This window comes from Astyanax mexicanus, chromosome 1 (genome assembly GCF_023375975.1).
Source record: "Astyanax mexicanus isolate ESR-SI-001 chromosome 1, AstMex3_surface, whole genome shotgun sequence".
Taxonomy (NCBI): domain Eukaryota; kingdom Metazoa; phylum Chordata; class Actinopteri; order Characiformes; family Acestrorhamphidae; genus Astyanax; species Astyanax mexicanus.
In genome coordinates this window covers 38176809-38196073 of record NC_064408.1, presented here as the reverse complement: position 1 = coordinate 38196073, position 19265 = coordinate 38176809, and the positions used below count along the sequence as shown (strand labels likewise).

General features: G+C 37.8%; 1 protein-coding gene across 1 annotated transcript in view; it reads left to right on the top strand.

Annotated features, from left to right (window-relative positions):
• The first annotated feature begins 318 nt into the window (after positions 1 to 318).
• mtmr2 (myotubularin related protein 2) overlaps positions 319 to 19265 on the top strand; it is a 37327-nt gene continuing 18380 nt past the window's right edge. The window contains exons 1-8 of the mRNA XM_007239971.4: positions 319 to 543; positions 1907 to 2003; positions 2177 to 2197; positions 2328 to 2391; positions 2769 to 2863; positions 3256 to 3360; positions 4043 to 4147; positions 4269 to 4352. Of these exons, the coding sequence (XP_007240033.2) occupies positions 479 to 543; positions 1907 to 2003; positions 2177 to 2197; positions 2328 to 2391; positions 2769 to 2863; positions 3256 to 3360; positions 4043 to 4147; positions 4269 to 4352 (636 nt within the window). The 5' untranslated portion in view covers positions 319 to 478. The remainder of the gene's footprint in view (positions 544 to 1906; positions 2004 to 2176; positions 2198 to 2327; positions 2392 to 2768; positions 2864 to 3255; positions 3361 to 4042; positions 4148 to 4268; positions 4353 to 19265) is intronic.

The window sequence follows — 19265 nt, the reverse complement described above, 5'->3', positions numbered from 1 at the left end:
TATATTGTAAATGCCCTTTAGCCTAAATATTGAAAATATTATAAACAATATGAAATTTAAATGTCTGACTGCTCTCTGTTATTATTCATAACACTACTACTTTTACTTTCAGTACTTGAGTTGTACATTTTAGAATAAACTACTTGCAATATTTAAGTACAAAAATGTTGAATACCTTAGTACTCTCTGCTGACAACTTGTGGAAATGCGGATTTTAAAATAGATCACTCTGTGTGTAATACATGTATTTATGAGTTTCACATTTTAAGAGAGAGAGAGAGAGAGTGTTGAGTTGAGCTGGGGTGAGCTGAGGTGAGGTGAGAGGGAGAGAGGGGGACTGTGGGTAAAGATGGCAGCTTCCTGTGTGTGTGTTGATCTGCTGTAGCTGTGGTTGTGAGGAGGTCGGCGGATCTAAATGCTGGTTTGATCGCTGGATTAGTCGCTGGTTCCCTGCAGGACTCGGTGATTCTCCTTTTTGATGGACCCGGGCTCTAACGGGGAGTCGCCGGGCTCCAGGCAGCCCAGCCTGGACTCACTCTGCAGGTACTTCCGCCCCTTACAGCCAGCAGCGAGCTAACGCGGCTAACCGCTAATACTGAGGGAAAAACACAGATTACCTGGAAAAAACACAGCGGAGTTCACAGAAACAGTTTAAAACCCACTACTGGAGAATATTTCTGCTACACGGAGAAACACTAATGAGTACTAGACCCCGGTTAACCGGGAGGTTTCCGCTGGAGCTAATTAACTAGTTAGCTAACTGAGCTAGCTAACTGATAATGTCAGTTTATTTACATGTTCAGCTAACTATCATTGTACCTATAGCAACACTTATAGGTTAGCTAACTAAGCTAAGCTAGCTAGTGTTGACAAGTAGCCACTCCATTTAACTGTCGTGTCATTAAATCAATTACATTGTACCTCGTTAAGTATCTGCCACAGCTAACTAAGTTATCTGTCAGTGGTGTAAAAGGCACATACACTTTGTATCTAGCTTCTTTAATAAACGTAACTAGATACCCAGGGTGAAATATTACTCCAGTAAAAGTAGCTAAAGCCCCCTTAAATACAGAATATATATATATATATATATATATATATATATATATATATATATATATATATATATATATATATATATAAAACAGGTTTTAATATGACTTTTATGCCCTGTCATGTTTATAACAAGACTTTTCATTAATGAAAACCGTAGGTACATTTCACTTTGGGCTGGCCCTAAAATAATATTGTGATACTTCACAGTATTTTTGCGATAGCGATGTGACGTTATGTATACAAAACATTGAATTAAAGAAAAGTTGATTTCAAGAACAAACTACTGCAACACAGTGAATATTACATTTAATTTGGTGAAATTATTGCATACAATATGAAGTGGAAAAGCCCTAATTGAGATTGTAACAGAAGTCAATGATCCAACATGTAGTGATGCTAATACTTTATATATCCAGGACTGACGGAGAATAGTGTGAATTTTCCACTTTGCTACAAACAACAATAACAGTTGTACCCTGATAGTCCATTTGGGCCAATGGTATTTAAAAAATTGGGGGATATTTTTGTGTATAGTATGATATGGCACACTCCTAGCATCACTCTTGGTTCACCTGTTTTTTATTAAAATAGTTTCCAATAGGGAGAACCAGGTGAATATAACAATTTTTTGCTTGGTCTTGGTAAATAGGTCTTGATATATTTGCAATTTGAGGTAATTTGGATTGCGTCTCCCTGTTCTCTGTGTTAACATGCAGACTGTGTTCATGTGCATTCAGACAGTTCATACAAAAAGAGAGGAAAGACTTTTAAAGCTGGATTGCTCAAATTTGTTGGCACAGAACATGTGTTTGTGTATTACATTTGTAATTCCAAGTTATTTATTCCACAGCTCCTCCACATCTCGGTCAGATCGGTCCTTTCAGACCAAAGGCCCATCAATCTCTTCAGAGCAAAACTCCAACAGTGATCTTTCACCCCAGCTACGGGTGAGAATCATAACTATTAGTTCTTCATTATATTTTAAATAGGATAAATAAATTAGGAATAATAATATGTATATTTTATAAGTAGAGCTTTTCTAAAGCTCATTATTGTTATTGTTATATTGTTATGTCCTGAATTTTTATTTTTAACTAAAATGTGTGTTTGTATTTCACAGGTGAAGGGAAAGCCTGCAAAGGTAGTATTAGTTTGCCTAGTTTACACATTAATACACAAAACAAGCTCATATTGTTTGAAATTATAATCTCTTTCTCCCTCTCCCTCCCTCTCTCTCTCTCTTTCTCTCTTTCTCTCTGTCTTTGTCTCAGACATTCAGAGACTCAGGGAAGGATGATGTTGAGCTCTTGCCAAAGGAGGTGGTGCAGGACGTGGGTGAGGCACTAATAAACATTACTTTAACAGATATAATTTTAAGTATTCTGGGTTAAGGCTGCTCTGAAACACCAGAAGCACCATTGAGGCTCAACACACTTGGAGGAGGACACTAACTGTTCTGTAACAGCTTTCAACAAGATATGCTATCTGACACTTATATTTTAAAGATTGTAATAATTTCTGCTGTTTTAGCACTTTAAGAAGATTTTACAATTACAAATATGCAAACATGTAATTTATTAGAGTACTGTTTAGGTAAAAGTAAAGTGTAATTTTGGGTATGATTTTAAAGTAACCCTTTTATGACCCTGTTTTAAGGTCTGCTGCATGTGGTCTACTGACCTCAGTTCTGTTTTTTTTTTTTTTGTGTCTAGGCAAAGATGTGACATACATCTGTCCATTTCTTGGAGCTCTGCGGGGAACACTTACTGTTACCAACTACAGACTGCTCTTCAGAGGAATTAACAGGGTAATACACATAATCATGAACTGCAGATACTATCAGCACTTTCACTACTTCTAGTTTGCATTGGACCACATTTAAAACTATTGCACATTCTCCAATGTGACTGTTACACACATTAGGCCAACAATGCTAAAATGATATACTGTGCAGTCCTATTACAAACTGCATTGTTGTGACTTTTGTTGCTTAAAATGTATGTACGTGTATATATATATATACTAATATAAGATGTTCACTTTGTATATTTCTGACCCTGTGTTGGTTTCAGATGCCATTTATGTCCATGATGAGAGCCATGTAAACTTTATAGGTTCTTTATGACCGATCAAGTAGCAGTATGTTACTGTGTTACTGCAGCTTTAAGTGTGTGTGTGTGTGTGTGTGTGTGTGTGTAGGAGCCTGGCGTTGTGCTGGATTTGCCACTAGGAGTGATCAGCAGAGTGGATAAGATTGGCGGCGCGTCCAGTCGAGGAGATGTCTCCTACCACCTCTTCTGCAAAGTGGGTGATGATAAATTATTAACAACAGTTTAAAAGAGCTATACAACATTTTTCTCCATTAATGCACATAAGCCTGTCAGGGAAACTATTTTAATTGGTCAATTATATTATTATATAATTGCGATAAGCAATATTATTGTCATAATACAATCACTTTGGGCCACTGATAATGACTAAATTACAGCTGTGTAATGCAATTTCTTCATTTTAAAGAGCATTAAATGGACTGTTTTAATGGACAAAATGGACATATCTAACTGTTCACATTAATGCGCTCTCTTCTTGATAAGTAACAATATTGAGGTTGTGTTCATGAAACATTAGTTGATAACATAATTGTTGTAACAGGTCTATATTAGATAGTATGATGTCAGCCTGGAGGCGGCTGAAGCGCACTGGCTCATGGGCTAAATAGGAAGTTGTACACACAAACACACACACGCATACAGACCAAACATGGATGCTGAACATAAACTTTAATGAAACTTCATTGTGTGTTTTATAATTAGTATATAAAGTCTATAATCACTTTGTGTTGTTTCATGAAAGTTGTTATATATTTTAAAGAATTAAATCAGAAAGCTTCAGAATAAAGGGGTTTATTTATGGTTTTGATGATATTTTATTCCTATTATTAAATCTCCTTGAATTGTCTTGCTTTTTTACTGTGTGTGTTCTATAGGATATGAGGAATTTGCGGTTTGTGCATAAGCAGCCGGATGATTCATTAAAGAAATCTGTTTTCGAGGTGCTAACCAAATTCGCCTTCCCTGTCTCCAACAATCTGGTGAGTGTTTGTATGCATGTGCGCGTATTAGCGTGTGCACATTTTACATGAATTTCTCACTGGCTAACACTCTCCCTCGTTCTCTCTCTCTCTCTCTCTCTCTCTCTCTCTCTCTTTGTAGTCTCTCTTTGCATTTGAGTATAATCAGGTGTTTCCTGAGAACGGGTGGAAGGTGTATGATCCTCTAGCTGAATACAGGAGACAGGTACAGTTTAAATGCATACAGTGTCTTTCTATATCGGGTAAAAAAATAAATAAAAATATAGCCGCAAGCGGCAATCATCGGGTTCAAGCACCAACTTGCACAATGGTGCCTACTGGAGCATTGAATGGTGATGTGTAAGAAGGTCTAATATGATTGGAGATGCCCTGTCACATTTAGAAATTATCAAGTTTTTCACCTGTTATTAATGTTGAGCAGAGGCCTTTCAACCTGACCAGTGCTTAAATTCACATGTAAATCTAGTGAACTTTGTAGGATATTCATTAAGTGAGTTAGAACTAGTCAAAAGGTGTCTACATGTTATTGGTATTGATCAGGTGGCTTCAACCAGAATGTTCACAAAGTGGTATTCAGATTGACCTTTGAACCTTTGCAGAACAAGCTGAAATGTTTGACCAAACAAGTTTAAATTAACACAAAGGAGTGAATGTTCTGATATGACATGTAATTACGAAGTTATTATAAATCTAGTTCTGAATTAAATGGCGCTTCATCAAGCACCAACTAGCACAATGGTGACTACTAGAGCATAGGATGGTGATGTGTAAGAAGGTCTAACACAATTGGAGACATTCTGTCACATTTAGAAATGATCAAAAGTCTTTCACCTGTTATTAATGTTGAGAAGAGGCACAAAGGAGTGAATGTTCTGATATGACATGTAATGTCAAGTTATTCTTAATCTAGTTCTGTATTAAATGGCGCTTCATCAGAGTGATATTGTACAGAGGTCTTTAACATTGTGAGATTACAGCAAATACTGCAGAGTTACAGCAATTTAGGTTATAAATTCCAAGGACGCACAGATTGCTTGATGCCTGGAGAGTATTGTATGTGAAATTTTCACAAATGTTTTTAATGAACATTTACCTAGAGACTCTACAGTGTGCAGCAAGACTGAAATGGAGGTGATAGGCCAAATATCCAGAGAGTAGTTTCAATATAGCTATTTTCAAACAATTAGCAATTATGAATGAACAAAGCACTTTTTAAACATAGTTGTATTGAGAAATTTGTCAGAGCCACTGTACTAAATATGGCAAAAACAATTAGATGTCAAAATAGTACAGCATGATTGACATATACTCGTTTTTTTGGAACAGCGCCCCCCAGTGGGCGGATTGTTTCAGCACTTTGCAGGTCACTACAGTGTCTCCACCTGAACATAACTGCCAAATATCATCCAGATTGGGCAACATTCAGCCTGCCAAAATGTCTGCTGAATGCTGATTGGCTGATGGTGTTCAGCCATGTTGATTGATTAAGTTGCCCTTTGAACATCCTTTAGAGGCTGTATGATAGATTCTGCATGCAAAGTTTCAACTTGCTAGGTTGCACGGTTGCTGAGAAACAGTGCTCCAAATTTACCTCTTGAAGTGAATGGGGCATATATCCGGAAGGACTAATTTGCATATGGCGGCCATATTGTTTACATATTTCAACTTTTTCTTAATGAATATTGAAGCGCATGCTCTCACGAGTGTTTTGATACCAAACATGCCAGGATTGGTCAAAATTCCTAGGACTAGTTTGCAAAAGTAGGTTTTGCATATTATGCAAATTAGCACAAAATCTATATAGACGGAAGTGCATGGTCCAAATTGGAAAGTTGTTGGTATTGACCCAAGGAATCCATCAAAAAAAGAATTTTGAATGTAGGTCTTATGGTTTTTGAGTTATTGAGAAAATTGTGAAAAATGAATTTCCTTGTTTATAGCGCCACCACTTGACCAATCGGTGCCATTTTTGTTGTCCACCGAGATGCACTGATTCTACATCTACCTACCAAGTTTCATTTCTCTATGACTTACGGTTTAGGCTGCACAACTGTTTTTACAGGAGAAAAAGAATAATAATAATAAATATAGCCGCAAGCGGCGATTTACGGGGTTCGAGCGTTACAGGCAAAGAGACCCCTGGAGGCCAGTTAGGCTTAAAACATGTTGCCGGTTGACCGGCATCGCCAAACTGGATGAGGATGACCAGCATGACCGTGAAGACCAAGCTAGATTACCAGCATGACTAATCTGGATGACAAACTTGTTGACCATATTGACCAAGCTGGAAGACCATAATGACCAAACTGGATGACCAGCATGGCAAAGGTGGTTGGCCAGTATGACCAAGCTGGAAGACCACCATTACTATGAGGACAAAGCTGAATGACCAGCAGGACCATAATGACCAATGTGAATGGCCAGCATGACCAAGCTGGATGGCCAGCATAACCAAGCTGGGTGACCAGCGTGACCATAAAGACCATAATGGCAATGCTAGATGAGTGGTGTGAGTAAACTAGTTGAAAAGCATTGATAAATTGAGCTGTAGTGTTCATCAGGTTTTATGTGGTGTCTTACTGCACTCTAGTGGGCATTTGGTGAAACAAATTCAGTTCTTAAATTGAAAAAACACAAGGCATAAAAAGGGCATATAAATAACCCGTATATAGTATATAAGTTTTGACCTGATTAACATTCCGCCTGTTAAAAGCTTGCTGGAATGTGATTGGCTAATAGTGACCACAAAAGTGTCCATATCAAATTTTCATTTGGTGTACCATTAGTGCATGGGCCATAGATGATAATTGGCAAGGATGACCTTGATAGCTTGTATGGTTCTAGAGAAACAGCTATCGAGCATTGGCCCCGCCCCCTGGGGGTGTATGTCTACTTAAACTGACAGGGTATCTGAGAATCATGTAATGATCAAAGGACTGAAGTGGTATTAGTGTCAGGTTAAGCATTCAAAAGTTATAAGTGTTAAAGACATTTTACTGCACCATGGTAGAACTCATTTGCATATGGCGGCCATATTGTTTATAAATGTAAAGATTTTTTTAATAATTATTGAGGAGTAAGCTCTGCTGAACTGTTTGACACCAAACATGTCATGATTGGTCAAGGATCCAAGGACAAGATCTCAAAAGTAGGTTTTGCATATTATGCAAATTTAAAAAAAATTAAGTGGGTGGAGCATAAACAAGAATGACCCAGGCGGCTGACCAGCATGACCAAGAAGGATAAATATGTTCAATTAAGCAAGACAAGCGAGATTGAATAAGTTCAGCAGAGCTTTAATTTAGAATAATTCACCTGTAGCTGTTTCACCAAATGACCACCAGAGCGCAGCAAGAGACCACATATAACCTGCTGGAAATCTATCACTCTATAAGTAAGACAGAACATTCCCTATCAGTGTGTTTCTATTTATTACAAAGAGAAGAAAAGGGTACTCATGATCAAGTGGTCTGTATATACATGTATGTAAATTTGTGTGTTGATAGGGTCAAAGGTTCCTGACTTCTGACCATTTAGGTTTGAAAAAAGTGATGATTCAGGCTTATGGCCTACAAAATGGCTGTTGCTCTTTGGCCATATTAGAGGCAAAAAATATCTGATTTGGCTCAAAATTTGCAATCAGGATCACAATATCAGTCTATATATGTATGTCAATTTCTGTGTCAATAGGGTCAAAGGTTCCTGACTTCTGTCCATTTAGATTTGAAAAAAGCGATAATACAGGCTTGAGGCCTACAAAATCGCTGTAGTTTTCCAGCCGTTGTAGAGGCAAAACATGTCCGATTTGGCTGAAAATTTGCAATCAAGATCAGATTATCAGTCTATATATGTGTATAAATTTGTGTGTTGATAGGGTGAAAGGTTCCTGCCTTCTGTCCATTTAGGTTGGAAAATAGCGATAAATAGAATAAATTGAAAATAGTTATTTTTTCACTGTAGAGCCTACTGAAGACTTATTTGGCTCATACTTGGCACATGTACTTCAAATGTCATTGTTAATTAGTAGCTTCAACAGTTTTGGCATGTTTTAAACTTTGACAGAGTTTTGGCCAAATAACTCTGAAAAGGCTTTCACGTACATGTTTGATCAAGGTTTATGGGCCTCAAATAGTTAAAATGTCAAGATTTTTTTGATAATTATTTACCTACAGGGTCTCAAGATTGCATAAAGACCAAATTTGTTTTGATTGATTAAGGACTTAAAGACAAGTTCGAAAAGAGCAATTTTTACTCTTTTGGCCACTGATGAAAATCTTTGCATTTTTGGTAAACATATGTAATTACAAAGTTGTAAAGGCTACAGCAAAGTATACAACTAAAAAAGAATAACAAGCCTAGGCCACTTGTACCTTTAGATATAACTTATTTTCTGCTATAGCGCCCCCTTGAGGCCAATCAACGCCATATTTTAATGGATGATAGAAGGCCCTGAGATACATGTAGGGTATAAGTATCGTCCTGATTGGTCATTGTTTAGCCTGTCAAAAGCTTGCTGGAATCTGATTGGCTAATAACGATTGCAAAAATTTGCATATCAAATTTTCCTTCTTTAAAACATTAGGACATAGGCCATAGATGATACATGCCAAAGGAGAGCTTCATAGCTTGTACGGTTCCTGAGAAACAGATTTTTAGCTTTGGCTCCGCCCCCTGGGGGCGTATGTCTACACAGATTGACGGGCTACCTCAGAATCATGTTGGCATCAAAGTTGTAAAGTGGCATTAGTGTAGGTTTAAGCATTCAAAAGTTACAGCTGTTAGAGTAAATTTGGGTGTGCCACGGTAAGATTAATTTGCATATGGTGGCCATATTGTTTAAAAATTTCTCAATTTTTTCGATAATTATTGAGGATGGGACTCTGCTGAGTTGTTTGACACCAAATATGACAGGATTGGTCAATGACCCTAGGACAAGTTCTCAAAAGTAGGTTTTGCATATTATGCTAAATAGCAAAAAATCTAAGTGGGCGGAGCTTAGTGGTTCTATTGACCTTTTTGATTTGCCATTAACCAAGGAATCATATAATGCAAGAATTTTTGCTCTAGCTATCAGGGCGTAGGAGTTACGGGGCCAAACGCGTTGACCTTCGCCATAGCGCCCCCTTGAGGCCGATCGGGCTCATCTTTTGAATCTGAGTAGCGGTGAGAAGTACTACCATATGACCAAGTCTCAGCCCTGTAGGCCTTACGGTGTCTTCTGCCCAATCACTTCTATGGCAGAAAAAGAATAAGAACTATAATAAATATAGCCGCAAGCGGCGATTTACGGGGTTCGAGCGTCACAGGCAAAGAGGCCCCTGGAGGCCAGTTAGGCTTAAAACCTGTTGCTGGTTGACCGTCATCACCAAACTGGATAACCAAGCTGGGTAACCAGCGTGACCATAAAGACCATAATGACAATGCTAGATGAGTGGTGTGAGTAAACTAGTTGAAAAGCATTGATAAATTGAGCTGTAGTGTTCATCAGGTTTTATGTGGTGTCTTGCTGCACTCTAGTGCGCATTTGGTGAAACAACTTCAGTTCTTAAATTCAAAAAACACAAGGCATAAAAAGGGCATATAAATAACCCATATATAGTGTATAAGTTTTGACCTGATAAACATTCTGCCTGTCAAAAGCTTGCTGGAATGTGATTGGCTAATAGTGACCACAAAATTGTCCATATCAAATTTTCATTTGGTGTACCATTAGTGCATGGGCCATAGATGATAATTGGCAAGGATGACCTTGATAGCTTGTATGGTTGTAGAGAAACAGCTATCGAGCATTGGCCCCGCCCCCTGGGGGGGTGTATGTCTACTTGAACTGACAGGGTATCTGAGAATCATGTAATGATCAAAGGACTGAAGTGGTATTAATGTCAGGTTAAGCATTCAAAAGTTATAAGTGTTAGAAGACTGCACCATGGTAAAACTAATTTGCATATGGCGGCCATATTGTTTATAAATGTAAAGATTTTTTTAATAATTATTGAGGAGTAAGCTCTGCTGAACTGTTTGACACCAAACATGTCATGATTGTTCAAGGATCCAAGGACAAGATCTCAAAAGTAGGTTTTGCATATTATGCAAATTAAAAAAAATTAAGTGTGTGGAGCATAAATAAGAATGACCCAGGTGGCTGAGCAGCATGACCAAGAAGGATAAAGATGTTCAATTAAGCAAGACAAGCAAGATTGAATAAGTTCAGCAGAGCTTTAATTTAGAATAATTCACCTGTAGCTGTTTCACCAAATGACCACCAGAGCGCAGCAAGAGACCACATATAACCTGCTGGAAATCTATCACTCTATAAGTAAGACAGAACATTCCCTATCAGTGTGTTTCTATTTATTAAAAAGAGAAGAAAAGTCCGATTGGGCTCCAAATTGGTACTCATGATCAAGTGGTCTGTATACACATGTATGTAAATTTGTGTGTTGATAGGGTCAAAGGTTCCTGACTTCTGACCATTTAGGTTTGAAAAAAGTGATAATACAGGCTTATGGCCTACAAAATGGCTGTTGCTCTTTGGCCATATTAGAGGCATAAAATATCTGATTTGGCTCAAAATGTGCAATCAGGATCACAATATCAGTCTATATATGTATGTCAATTTCTGTGTCAATAGGGTCAAAGGTTCCTGACTTCTGTCCATTTAGATTTGAAAAAAGCGATAATACAGGCTTAAGGCCTACAAAATCGCTGTAGTTTTCCAGCCGTTGTAGAGGCAAAACATGTCCGATTTGGCTGAAAATTTGCAATCAAGATCAGATTATCAGTCTATATACGTGTATAAATTTGTGTGTTGATAGGGTGAAAGGTTCCTGTCTTCTGTCCATTTAGGTTGGAAAATAGCGATAAATAGAATAAATTGAAAATAGTTATTTTTTCACTGTAGAGCCTACTGAAGACTTATTTGGCTCATACTTGGCACATGTACTTCAAATGTCATTGTTAATTAGTAGCTTCAACAGTTTTGGCATGTTTTAAACTTTGACAAAGTTTCGGCAAAATAACTCTGAAAAGGCTTTCACGTACATGTTTGATCAAGGTTTATGGGCCTCAAATAGTTAAAATGTCAAGATTTTTTTGATAATTATTTACCTACAGGGTCTCAAGATTGCATCAAGACCAAATTTGTTTTGATTGATTAAGGACTTAAAGACAAGTTCGAAAAGAGCAATTTTTACTCTTTTGGCCACTGATGAAAATCTTTGCATTTTTGGTAAACACATGTAATTACAAAGTTGTAAAGGCTACAGCAAAGTATACAACTAAAAAAGAATAACAAGCCTAGGCCACTTGTACCTTTAGATATAACTGATTTTCTGCTATAGCGCCCCCTTGAGGCCAATCAACGCCATATTTTAATGGATGATAGAAGGCCCTGAGATACATGTAGGGTATAAGTATCGTCCTGATTGGTCATTGTTTAGCATGTCAAAAGCTTGCTGGAATCTGATTGGCTAATAACGATCGCAAAAATTTGCATATCAAATTTTCCTTCTGTAAAACATTAGGACATAGGCCATAGATGATACATGTCAAAGGAGAGCTTCATAGCTTGTACGGTTCCTGAGAAACAGATTTTTAGCTTTGGCTCCGCCCCCTGGGAGCGTATGTCTACACAGATTGACGGGCTACCTCAGAATCATATTGGCATCAAAGTTGTAAAGTGGCATTAGTGTAGGTTTAAGCATTCAAAAGTTACAGCTGTTAGAGTAAATTTGGGTGTGCCACGGTAAGATTAATTTGCATATGGCGGCCATATTGTTTACAAATTTCACAATTTTTTCGATAATTATTGAGGTTGGGACTCTGCTGAGTTGTTTGACACCAAATATGACAGGATTGGTCAATGACCCTAGGACAAGTTCTCAAAAGTAGGTTTTGCATATTATGCTAAATAGCAAAAAATCTAAGTGGGCGGAGCTTAGTGGTTCTATTGACCTTTTTGATTTGCCATTAACCAAGGAATCATATAATGCAAGAATTTTTGCTTTAGCTATCAGGGCGTGGGAGTTACGAGGCCAAACGCGTTGACCTTCGCCGTAGCGCCCCCTTGAGGCCGATCGGGCTCATCTTTTGAATCTGAGTAGCGGTGAGAAGTACTACCATATGACCAAGTCTCAGCCCTGTAGGCCTTACGGTTTCTTCTGCCCAATCACTTCTATGGCAGAAAAAGAATAAGAACTATAATAATAATAAATATAGCCGCAAGCGGCGATTTACGGGGTTCGAGCGTTACAGGCAAAGAGACCCCTGGAGGCCAGTTAGGCTTAAAACATGTTGCCGGTTGACCGGCATCGCCAAACTGGATGAGGATGACCAGCATGACCGTGAAGACCAAGCTAGATTACCAGCATGACTAATCTGGATGACAAACTTGTTGACCATATTGACCAAGCTGGAAGACCATAATGACCAAACTGATGACCAGCATGGCAAAGGTGGTTGGCCAGTATGACCAAGCTGGAAGACCACCATTACTATGAGGACAAAGCTGAATGACCAGCAGGACCATAATGACCAATGTGAATGGCCAGCATGACCAAGCTGGATGGCCAGCATAACCAAGCTGGGTGACCAGCGTGACCATAAAGACCATAATGGCAATGCTAGATGAGTGGTGTGAGTAAACTAGTTGAAAAGCATTGATAAATTGAGCTGTAGTGTTCATCAGGTTTTATGTGGTGTCTTGCTGCACTCTAGTGGGCATTTGGTGAAACAAATTCAGTTCTTAAATTGAAAAAACACAACGCATAAAAAGGGCATATAAATAACCCGTATATAGTATATAAGTTTTGACCTGATTAACATTCCGCCCGTAAAAAGCTTGCTGGAATGTGATTGGCTAATAGTGATCACAAAAGTGTCCATATCAAATTTTTATTTGGTGTACCATTAGTGCATGGGCCTTAGATGATAATTGGCAAGGATGACCTTGATAGCTTGTATGGTTCTAGAGAAACAGCTATCTAGCATTGGCTCCGCCCCGTAGGGGTGTATGTCTACTTAAACTGACAGGGTATCTGAGAATCATGTAATGATCAAAGGACTGAAGTGGTATTAGTGTCAGGTTAAGCATTCAAAAGTTATAAGTGTTAAAGACATTTTACTGCACCATGGTAGAACTAATTTGCATTTGGCGGCCATATTGTTTACAAATGTAAAGATTTTTTAAATAATTATTGAGGAGTAAGCTCTGCTGAACTGTTTGACACCAAACATGTCATGATTGGTCAAGGAGCCAAGGACAAGATCTCAAAAGTAAGTTTTGCATATTATGCAAATAAAAAAAAATTAAGTGGGTGCAGCATAAACAAGAATGACCCAGGTGGCTGACCAGCATGACCAAGAAGGATAAAGATGTTCAATTATGCTATTAAATAAGTTCAGCAGAGCTTTAATTTAGAATAATTCAACTGTAGCTGTTTCACCAAATGACCACCAGAGCGAAGCAAGAGACCACATATAACCTGCTGGAAATCTATCACTCTATAAGTAAGACAGAACATTCCCTATCAGTGTGTTTCTATTTATTAAAAAGAGAATAAAAGTCCGATTGGGCTCCAAATTGGTACTCATGATCAAGTGGTCTGTATATATATGTGTGTAAATTTGTGTGTTGATAGGGTCAAAGGTTCCTGACTTCTGACCATTTAGGCTTGAAAAAAGCGATGATAAAGGCTTACGGCCTGAATTAGGGCACATATCCATAACCAATAATATCAATAATAGTGTATAAGTTTTGACCTGATTAACATTCACCGTGTAAAAAGCTTGCTGGAATGTGATTGGCTAATAGTGATCACAAAAGTGTCCATATCAAATTTTTATTTGGTGTACCACTAGTGCATGGGCCATAGATGATAATTGGCAAGGATGACCTTGATAGCTTGTATGGTTCTAGAGAAACAGCTATCTAGCATTGGCCCCGCCCCCTGGGGGTGTATGTCTACTTAAACTGACAGGGTATCTGAGAATCATGTAATGATCAAAGGACTGAAGTGGTATTAGTGTCAGGTTAAGCATTCAAAAGTTATAAGTGTGAAAGACATTTTACTGCACCATGGTAGAACTAATTTGCATATGGCGGCCATATTGTTTACAAATGTAAAGATTTTTTAAATAATTATTGAGGAGTAAGCTCTGCTGAACTGTTTGACACCAAACATGTCATGATTGGTCAAGGAGCCAAGGACAAGATCTTAAAAGTAAGTTTTGCATATTATGCTAATTAAAAAAAATTAAGTGGGTGGAGCATAAACAAGAATGACCCAGGTGGCTGAGCAGCATGACCAAGAAGGATAAAGATGTTCAATTAAGCAAGACAAGCAAGATTGAATAAGTTCAGCAGAGCTTTAATTTAGAATAATTCAACTGTAGCTGTTTCACCAAATGACCACCAGAGCGCAGCAAGAGACCACATATAACCTGCTGGAAATCTATCACTCTATGAGTAAGACAGAACATTCCCTATCAGTGTGTTTCTATTTATTAAAAAGAGAAGAAAAGTCCGATTGGGCTCTAAATTGGTTGTCATGATCAAGTGGTCTGTATATATATGTGTGTAAATTTGTGTGTTGATAGGGTCAAAGGTTCCTGACTTCTGACCATTTAGGCTTGAAAAAAGCGATAATACAGGCTTATGGCCTACAAAATGGCTGTTGCTCTTTGGCCATATTAGAGGCAAAAAATATCTGATTTGGCTCAAAATTTGCAATCAAGATCACAATATCAGTCTATATATGTATGTCAATTTCTGTGTCAATAGGGTCAAAGGTTCCTGACTTCTGTCAATTTAGATTTGAAAAAAGCGATAATACAGGCTTGAGGCCTACAAAATCGCTGTAGTTTTCCAGCCGTTGTAGAGGCAAAACATGTCCGATTTGGCTGAAAATTTGCAATCAAGATCAGATTATCAGTCTATATATGTGTATAAATTTGTGTGTTGATAGGGTGAAAGGTTCCTGTCTTCTGTCCATTTAGGTTGGAAAATAGCGATAAATAGAATAAATTGAAAATAGTTATTTTTTCACTGTAGAGCCTACTGAAGACTTATTTGGCTCATACTTGGCACATGTACTTCAAATGTCATGGTTAATTAGTAGCTTCAACAGTTTTGGCATGTTTTAAACTTTGACAGAGTTTTGGCCAAATAACTCTGAAAAGGCTTTCACGTACATGTTTGATCAAGGTTTATGGGCCTCAAATAGTTAAAATGTCAAGATTTTTTTGATAATTATTTACCTACAGGGTCTCAAGATTGCATCAAGACCAAATTTGTTTTGATTGATTAAGGACTTAAAGACAAGTTCGAAAAGAGCAATTTGTACTCTTTTGGCCACTGATGAAAATCTTTGCATTTTTGGTAAAAATATGTAATTACAAAGTTGTAAAGGCTATAGCAAAGTATACAACTAAAAAAGAATAACAAGCCTAGGCCACTTGTACCTTTAGATATAACTGATTTTCTGCTATAGCGCCCCCTTGAGGCCAATCAACGCCATATTTTAATGGATGATAGAAGGCCCTGAGATACATGTAGGGTATAAGTATCGTCCGGATTGGTCATTGTTTAGCCTGTCAAAAGCTTGCTGGAATCTGATTGGCTAATAACGATAGCAAAAATTTGCATATCAAATTTTCCTTCTGTAAAACATTAGGACATAGGCCATAGATGATACATGCCAAAGGAGAGCTTCATAGCTTGTACGGTTCCTGAGAAACAGATTTTTAGCTTTGGCTCCGCCCCCTGGGGGCGTATGTCTACACAGATTGACATGCTACCTCAGAATCATGTTGGCATCATAGGTCTAAAGTGGCATTAGTGTCGGTTTAAGCATTCAAAAGTTACAGCTGTTAGAGTAAATTTGGGTGTGCCACGGTAAGATTAATTTGCATATGGCGGCCATATTTTTTGCAAATTTCAAGATTTTTTTAATAATTATTGTGGTTGGGACTCTGCTGAGTTGTTTGACACCAAATATGACAGGATTGGTCAATGACCCTAGGACAAGTTCTCAAAAGTAGGTTTTGCATATTATGCTAAATAGCAAAAAATCTAAGTGGGCGGAGCTTAGTGGTTCTATTGACCTTTTTGATTTGCCATTAACCAAGGAATCATATAATGCAAGAATTTTTGCTCTAGCTATCAGGGCGTGGCAGTTACGAGGCCTAACGCGTTGACCTTCGCCATAGCGCCCCCTTGAGGCCGATCGGGCTCATCTTTTGAATCTGAGTAGCGGTGAGAAGTACTACCATATGACCAAGTCTCAGCCCTGTAGGCCTTACGGTTTCTTCTGCCCAATCACTTCTATGGCAGAAAAAGAATAAGAACTATAATAATAATAATAATAATAATAATAATAAATATAGCCGCAAGCGGCGATTTACGGGGTTCGAGCGTCACAGGCAAAGAGGCCCCTGGAGGCCAGTTAGGCTTAAAACCTGTTGCTGGTTGACCGTCATCACCAAACTGGATAACCAAGCTGGGTAACCAGCGTGATCATAAAGACCAAAATGACAATGCTAGATGAGTGGTGTGAGTAAACTAGTTGAAAAGCATTGATAAATTGAGCTGTAGTGTTCATCAGGTTTTATGTGGTGTCTTGCTGCACTCTAGTGGGCATTGGGTGAAACAACTTCAGTTCTTAAATTCAAAAAACACAAGGCATAAAAAGGGCATATAAATAACCCATATATAGTGTATAAGTTTTGACCTGATAAACATTCTGCCTGTCAAAAGCTTGCTGGAATGTGATTGGCTAATAGTGACCACAAAAGTGTCCATATCAAATTTTCATTTGGTGTACCATTAGTGCATGGGCCATAGATGATAATTGGCAAGGATGACCTTGATAGCTTGTATGGTTGTAGAGAAACAGCTATCGAGCATTGGCCCCGCCCCCTGGGGCGGTGTATGTCTACTTAAACCCACAGGGTATCTGAGAATCATGTAATGATCAAAGGACTGAAGTGGTATTAGTGTCAGGTTAAGCATTCAAAAGTTATAAGTGTTAAAGACATTTTACTGCACCATGGTAAAACTAATTTGCATATGGCGGCCATATTGTTTATAAATGTAAAGATTTTTTTTTTATAATTATTGAGGAGTAAGCTCTGCTGAACTGTTTGACACCAAACATGTCATGATTGGTCAAGGAGGCAAAGACAAGATCTCAAAAGTAGGTTTTGCATATTATGCAAATTAAAAAAAATTAAGTGGGTGGAGCATAAATAAGAATGACCCAGGTGGCTGACTAGCATGACCAAGAAGGATAAATATGTTCAATTAAGCAAGACAAAAATGATTAAATAAGTTCAGCAGAGCTTTAATTTAGTATAATTCACCTGTAGCTGTTTCACCAAATGACCACCAGAGCGCAGCAAGAGACCACATATAACCTGCTGGAAATCTATCACTCTATAAATAAGACAGAACATTCCCTATCAGTATGTTTCTATTTATTAAAAAGAGAAGAAAAGTCCGATTGGGCTCCAAATTGGTACTCATGATCAAGTGGTCTGTATATACATGTATGTAAATTTGTGTGTTGATAGGGTCAAAGGTTCCTGACTTCTGACCATTTAGGTTTGAAAAAAGTGATAATACAGGCTTATGGCCTACAAAATGGCTGTTGCTCTTTGGCCATATTAGAGGCAAAAAATATCTGATTTGGCTCAAAATTTGCAGTCAAGATCACAATGTCAGTCTATATATGTATGCCAATTTCTGTGTCAATAGGGTCAAAGGTTCCTGACTTCTGTCCATTTCGATTTGAAAAAAGCGATAATACAGGCTTGAGGCCTACAAAATCGCTGTAGTTTTCCAGCCGTTGTAGAGGCAAAACATGTCCGATTTGGCTGAAAATTTGCAATCAAGATCAGATTATCAGTCTATATATGTGTATAAATTTGTGTGTTGATAGGGTGAAAGGTTCCTGTCTTCTGTCCATTTAGGTTGGAAAATAGCGATAAATAGAATAAATTGAAAATAGTTATTTTTTCACTGTAGAGCCTACTGAAGACTTATTTGGCTCATTCTTGGCACATGTACTTCAAATGTCATTGTTAATTAGTAGCTTCAACAGTTTTGGCATGTTTTAAACTTTGACAGAGTTTTGGCCAAATAACTCTGAAAAGGCTTTCACGTACATGTTTGATCAAGGTTTATGGGCTTCAAATAGTTAAAATGTCAAGATTTTTTTGATAATTATTTACCTACAGGGTCTCAAGATTGCATCAAGACCAAATTTGTTTTGATTGATTAAGGACTTAAAGACAAGTTCGAAAAGAGCAATTTTTGCTCTTTTGGCCACTGATGAAAATCTTTGCATTTTTGGTAAAGACATGTAATTACAAAGTTGTAAAGGCTACAGCAAAGTATACAACTAAAAAAGAATAACAAGCCTAGGCCACTTGTACCTTTAGATATAACTGATTTTCCGCTATAGCGCCCCCTTGAGGCCAATCAACGCCATATTTTAATGGATGATAGAAGGCCCTGAGATACATGTAGGGTATAAGTATCGTCCTGATTTGTCATTGTTTAGTATGTCAAAAGCTTGCTGGAATCTGATTGGCTAATAACGATCACAAAAATTTGCATATCAAACTTTCCTTCTGTAAAACATTAGGACATAGGCCATAGATGATACATGCCAAAGGAGAGCTTCATAGCTTGTACGGTTCCTGAGAAACAGATTTTTAGCTTTGGCTCCGCCCCCTGGGGGCGTATGTCTACACAGATTGACATGCTACCTCAGAATCATGTTGGCATCATAGGTCTAAAGTGGCATTAGTGTCAGTTTAAGCATTCAAAAGTTACAGCTGTTAAAGTTAATTTGGGTGTGCCACGGTAAGATTAATTTGCATATGGCGGCCATATTTTTTGCAAATTTCAAGATTTTTTTAATAATTATTGAGGGTGGGACTCTGCTGAGTTGTTTGACACCAAACATGTCAGGATTGGTCAATGAGTTTAGGACAAGTTCTCAAAAGTAGGTTTTGCATATTATGCTAAATAGCAAAAAATCTAAGTGGGCGGAGCTTAGTGGTTCTATTGACCTTTTTGATTTGCCATTAACCAAGGAATCATATAATGCAAGAA